The 6,461-nt window shown below is 38.9% G+C and overlaps 1 protein-coding gene across 2 annotated transcripts; it reads left to right on the forward strand.

Moving 5' to 3' along the window:
- Nucleotides 1–6,461, forward strand: zgc:153867 (uncharacterized protein LOC337226 homolog). 2 transcript variants are annotated; one of them, XM_025009292.2, is made up of 7 exons: nucleotides 1–126; nucleotides 523–550; nucleotides 2,852–2,995; nucleotides 4,020–4,193; nucleotides 4,385–4,462; nucleotides 5,223–5,257; nucleotides 6,134–6,461. In XM_025009292.2, the coding sequence occupies exons 1-6, from the start codon at nucleotides 124–126 to the stop codon at nucleotides 5,249–5,251; spliced, it is 456 nt and encodes a 151-aa protein (XP_024865060.1). In that variant the 5' UTR covers nucleotides 1–123; the 3' UTR covers nucleotides 5,252–5,257; nucleotides 6,134–6,461. The 2 variants fall into 2 exon arrangements, with proteins under 2 accessions (XP_024865060.1, XP_017286447.1); XM_017430958.3 differs by lacking the exon at nucleotides 5,223–5,257.

The raw sequence follows: 6,461 nt of genomic DNA on the forward strand, positions 1-6,461 counted from the left end.
TGAGCGCACGTTATTTGACGTCATGACGCAGCGGCGCGAGGGTTTTTCTCGCTCTGCCTTGTAGTCGTGCATTTGCAGTCTTCGGTTTTCCGTCGTTTCGGACACACCTCAGCGAACACAACAATGGTGGGTTTTTCTTCCTCTCAGACAACTAAATAGGCGAGGCGCAGTTGAGCAAGTGGAGGGGAATATTTAACACATACAAAATATTTCGCTTTTACAAAGATGTTAGCATGAGCTTTACCGTCTGAAAAAGCCTCTCCTGTCCCAAGCGGAAGTGCAACTTTTTAAGCTAGCTTTAGCTTTCTCTGTTCGTAAAATTACAAATTACACGGAGCTATCTCTAAATTACTTGTCTGTGTTCTTAATTTACTAAATCTGCTTTAGTTGGAGGCTATACTGGCTTTATATTTCTAACTGTAAAACATATTTTAGGTTAGGTTAGGTTAGAGTCACTGACGGAAACCCGATTTGCTCATCAGAAGCAACCATTTTCATCTCGCCTAATTTCTTTCCGAACAGTCTGACTTCTCGGAAGATCAAATCATGGGTAAGTCTTTGAGTGTGTGTGTTCATGGGAACATTTCCATCAGATTCTTCTTGTGTTGCATGCCTACAATTGTCGATCGTGTCCGCTGACACTTTGCCCTGTTTCACTGCTTATCGCCCGCTCCTTGTTGCAGTAGTCGTGCTTTAGGCTTGGGCTTTCCTTCCCTATAAGCCGTACTTTTTCATCACTATACTTCTTCCAACTGCTTGTTCTTTTCAGATTGAATTTAACCTGGATCAAATCCATGGTAAGTCGGTGAAAAGGCCTCGCCTTGCACAGAAAAAAAAAGCAAACCAGTCGCTGTTCTGGGTGTGTAGGGTGTGATCTGCATGCCAGTTCTGGAGCCATATGTGTCGTAAATACGAAGAAAATCCGCTCTGTACTATTGTCTAGTACGTCAAAAACATTACACAGCGTATAAATCTTCCCATCCTTGACGTATGCTGTAGTGTTTTCTTTTATTTGTTGATGGTTTTTTTTTACAAAACCAAACATAGTCCTTTGTCAGACGGTGTTGGGTCCTGCTTTTATCAGGTGTTGTCGTCTTGCTTTCCCTGAAATCTTCCTAGTAGCTCATCTGCAGTGTGCCCATTTTTGGTGCTGGATAAAGTGGTAAATGTTTTTTTTTTTTTGTTCCAAGTCTGGTTTGTTTAACTACTGACATAACAGGCCATCAGTACTCTGACTCTCCTCCTACTTTACTCCACTCCTCTGATACCAAATATGGTGTTGAGAATAGTGCTAACAGGCCAGAAGGGAAGAGGCACATTCCTCAGAACAAGAGGGGAAAAAAACATATTCCTCAACTCTGCCAATGCTTTGGGGGAAGACTCGTCCCATAATAGCAGGAACACCCTTCTGTCCGGATATTGTGCAATCTAACTCTTTATCTCCCTGATGGTTAGATAGAGGCAAAGCTTTTACTCTTTTGATCTTAAATACCCAGACTGATGTCACCTTAAAGCGTTATTGCTCAATGACTTCTAATAAAGCATTCTTAGCTCCACTTAGATGTAAACAAAGCTGTTTAATATGCTAACATGAACATTTATGATGGTCAAATATAGATTAATTTGGACTTAAATTAAATTACTTTAGAGGGCATTTAGCAGCTGGTTGGAAATTGAAAGATTAGTCACCTATTATGCACTTTTACGCTTCTTTTTTTTAAGAGTTACAGTATATTAGTGCATGTTTGTGAGCTTTAGGATATTTGCTAAAGTTTGAACTCACCAGCTCATTTGAAATTAAAGGCCAAGCATGTCTTGAAGGAATGCACATCGCCCACCACCTTTCATGCCATGGCTTTAGGATTGTGTTATGATGAGATATGATTTATAGTCGTTTCAGTCAAACCTTGTAAATTACATTTTGTGCAGTCTTGTTCCGTGTTGCAAGATCTTGTGAGATGTGTTAGGACTTGGAGTGTGTTGAGGATGACTCTCAGCAACTACCACACCAAACTGTAGCTGATTGTCTGCATAATTACCTGAGTCACAGCCACTTTTGTGTTTGCTAAGGTCAGTTTATCTGTGGCAGCCAGATTGAATTGGGTTGACTCCAAATGTTAATGTACATAAAATGATTATTTTCTGAGAGTTTTACTAAAATCAGCTCAGTGGTTTATTCAATATTTTGCTTACAGAGAAATAGGCTTGACTTTAAAAGTTATTGCCAAACTTTTCAGCAAAAGTGTAGCCCTCAGAGTGTGTGGAAACTTATCACCTGGACTCTTTTTAATGTAGCATCTAAACAATATGTGAAAAGATAGTTGACCGAGAAGCACACAGAGCATGTTGTGTTTTAAGCAAAGATAACCAAGCATGTTTTGTTTTTTTTTCTAATAGTGAAGTTTTTGTTCGTGCAAAATTACTGACATCACTGATAAATGCATTTTCTAAATTGAGGAAGCTGGACGGATGTTTGCTGTGTCAACTAGCACACCACAGAGAAGAGGATGTTGCGTTGTTGCAATACAATTTACAGTTGATAGTTTTTTTTTGTTTGTTTGTTTTTTAATGCAAGTCGAAAATCTTTGTTTCAAATAAATCCGAGGATTTTGGCTGCAGGTCTCTGAATCATGCCGCATTAGGGGCGAATTAAGTCTAATCTCACCTGTTGTTATAATCTGATCTTTTCTGGTTTGTTTGCTTATTTTCAGTCTGTGTTCCAACCTTTTTTATTTATGTGTCTTACTTCTGTATATACGTCTGCTTGTGCTTGTTGTTGTTTGTTTATTTTTGATTATTTTTCAGTTCTCAATGTTCATTCTTTAATTGGTGATGTGTCTTTGTCCTGCAGAGTTTAAGGAGGGGTTCCTGCTGTTCGACAGGACAGGAGATGGGAAGATCAGCTTCAACCAGTGTGGAGACGTAATGCGGGCCCTGGGACAGAACCCTGTCAATGCTGAGGTGCTAAAAGTGCTGGGCAACCCCAAAGCTGAAGGTAAAAAGAAAATTACAAACTCATTAATAATATTAATGTTGTTTTTATTTTTATATTGTTCAGTTCTTTATCAAGGGTCTACACCAGGGCTATTCAACTAAATTGCTCCGTTTCGGAAAGCCAACAGCTCAGAGGTTGGACATCCAGCAGTTATTGTCGTTTCATAAACATAATTTATGATTTAAAATCTTTTTTTATTTTAAATGAGCTCATAGGTTGGCCGGACTGAGTTTACCTGCAGGCCAGATGTGGCCTTCGCTCTGCCTGTCGAATAGCCCTGGTCTAGACCGTGAAGCTTTTTGTCAAAACTGAAATCAGATTTGTAGTTTTGAAGACCTGGAAATATGTCCCGAATGAATATTAGTATTAGGGTGGACAATACCTGTCATCTCCATGATGCCCAGTGGGCACAATTAAAACACTTTAGGCTTTCCGTAGAGCCATGTCCGCTCAATAAGCAGTCAGGTCTTGCTTTTCGGCGTCTCCTCAGAACTATCGATTCATTTTTTTAAAAGAAAAAGATAATTTGGATCCTCATGTGGACACAGCTGTCCACAGTTTCTGGTTGTCATTAAATGGCATCACCCAGTGATCTGCAAGAGTCAAAAATCTTTTGATGTTAAACTTTGAAGCCTTGTATGTAGTAAAGTTATTGCAAAAATGAAACTTTGTGTATTTCACGTACTGTGCAACATTTTTAGAGAAAACTATTTTACTTGTATTAGCATTTTAAAGACAAAAATCAACTAGTCAGTGTACAGAAGAGTTTGAAATTATTTATATTTGCTTATTTTATTCTTAAAATAAGGAAAAAAGTTCAAGTGACTATAAACCTCAATATTGATGCTGTAGCATTAGGCTCATTGGAAGTTAACTTAAATAAACATGAAACTCGACACATTCCTCTTGGTAGTAAAAATGGTAAAACTTGAGTCAAGTTTAAAAATTCTTGTGCCGACACCTTACTATGGAAACAAACCCTTAACCTGTTTGATTCATACAATTTTCTCTCATCATTTCACAGAGATGAACACCAAGATGCTCGACTTTGAGCAGTTCCTGCCCATGCTTCAGGCCATCGCAAAGAACAAAGATCAGGGCTCCATGGAGGACTATGTGGAGGGACTTCGTGTTTTTGACAAGGAGGGTAACGGCACAGTAATGGGAGCAGAGCTGCGTCACGTCCTCACCACATTAGGCAAGTTCCATTCATAAAGTGTACCTAAAGAATGGATGGATGGAAAGTTAATTTGCGTACAAATAATAGAAATAAAATAAAATGAACTGCTATTTTAACCCTTTCTTTTGTATGCTGTACTCAGAATTCATCTCTTTTTGTAAATCCTGTAAAATATTGATATTATAAATGTTTTTATCACCCTCTTTCAGGTGAGAAAATGACAGAGGAGGAGGTGGAGACGCTCGTGGCTGGACACGAAGATGGAAATGGCTGCATTAATTACGAAGGTGAGGGCAAAAATCTAGTAAAAATTAGACTTAAGTAAAACTGATTTATTTTCCACAAATAATCTTGATGAGATATTCTTGAAATCTTGTTGATGCATGTCACTGTGTTTAATTTAAATTTGTTAATGTCAATAGTAGTCAGATGGGGGCTAAAAGTGTGCCTTGGATTTTTGGGAATGCATTTTTAGTTTTTTTTGGAATACCTGAAAGTTTTTTCAGTACTAAATGCAGTCATGGACTGAGCTCCTGATATATTTTTTTTTCTTTTGCACCATCTCAGAGTAACAGCAACATTTCCTCTGATCTATAGTGAAAGCTGAGTCAAACTACAATGAAATGTAATGCATGAGGCATTGATGATAGTGTTGTCAGAGCCCTGTATTAATTTCAGTATAGTCTTTAACTTCTGTAATATGATAATATTGGTCATTGATAGACCTCAAATTCAGCACAACAAAACATCGGTGTAGCATGCCTGCTGTCCTCCAACTTGATTAAAATCTTGTCATGTAAAGCTGACCTTAATCTGTTTTCTAATTCGTTGCGTAAAATTACTTTATCAGCACACCAACTTTTGCTATGGCTCACAGGAAATTCAACAAATTATCCTGATGTAACGCAGTTGTAATCCAGGACTACAGTTTTCAGCAGGACCTTTCTGGGGGCTTCAGCTCATTTGTTTCTCTTCTTACACTTGTTGTTGATAAACTACAATTAAAATGCCATTTCTGACAGTGTGTTAAATGTTCTTCCTCCACAGCATTTGTTCGCCACATCATGTCAGGCTGAGGGCCGGTACGGGCATTAATGTAAAACCTTGAGAGGACACCTCCAGGCTTTCCTGCTCTTGTGTTGCTAAATAATCCATCCAGCTGAACCCATCCTGACACCAGTACTAGTTTCTGGTTGCACTGTTCAGATCGGCAGTGAGGAACAGTGTGCTGTTTAAAAGCAGATATGAGCGAAAGCCTGGCAGTGTCCCTTACCTTCAGACCGGAGGCTTTGAACAGCGTGTAGCCTCCTGCCGCTCCGTTTCTCTCCTGCAGCCCTTTGCCTTAGCGCCTGGCTGCAGCATGCCTCTCTGCATGAGTCTGAGGCTCCCTCCACTTTGTACGGGGAAGTGGTGGAGACGCAGGGAAGAGACTGGTCTCATTCAGGGACCTAGAAATACACTGTGGTGTTATCAGGCTTCTTTTCTAATGTCATTTGCATGTTACTGATGCTTTTTAATGCAGGTCTTTTCTTTCGTTTGTTGTCAGTAGAGGAGTTTTATATTTACACAGTATGTAGCCACCAGATATGGAAGAGTGGACCAGTCCCTTTTTTCCCCCCCACTAACTAAAACATTGCATTAAGTTGCTCTTGTGCTGACTATTTTCTCTTAAGTACTGATTAAAAACTGGATTTATAGCTGGCTGCTCTGACTGGACTGTAGTTCCTCTGACCTTCCTTTTTTCTCTGCTGAAGGAAATCATACATCGAAGATTGGCTTCTCTAACCAACTTTCTTTCTCTGGATCTTAGTGAGCCAGCTGCTTTAGCTGAAAGGAGATAAAAATAATTACCAGCATCTCCTACTTAAGTTCACAATTCTGTAGTTGCAGCAGGTCTCACAGTATTTCAACCAATAAAACTCTTTTTTTTTTTTCCCCTCTCCATTTGTTTCTTACAGAACTGGTCAAAACGGTCATGAGCGGATGAAGATGAAGACCATCACCCTCCTTTTTTTTTTTTTTTCCTTTGTCATGTCCATTTTTGCATTTAGCTTTTCCAGCCCCCCGCCACTTTCTCCAAAATACGGTTTTAATTTAAGAAGTGCCTTTTCATTCCTTATAAAAGATCACAGATGACCCTTTTCAGCTCTGTTCATATGTATAAGCAATTTGTATTGCAATACAATGTCCTGAAGCATCATTTATACCGACATAAATTAAAGTGCTCTCACTGTTGATACTAGTTTGTCAACTTTAAAAACAATAAAATATTAAATGTACACAGAA

This window comes from Kryptolebias marmoratus, linkage group LG8 (genome assembly GCF_001649575.2).
Source record: "Kryptolebias marmoratus isolate JLee-2015 linkage group LG8, ASM164957v2, whole genome shotgun sequence".
Lineage (NCBI taxonomy): Eukaryota > Metazoa > Chordata > Actinopteri > Cyprinodontiformes > Rivulidae > Kryptolebias > Kryptolebias marmoratus.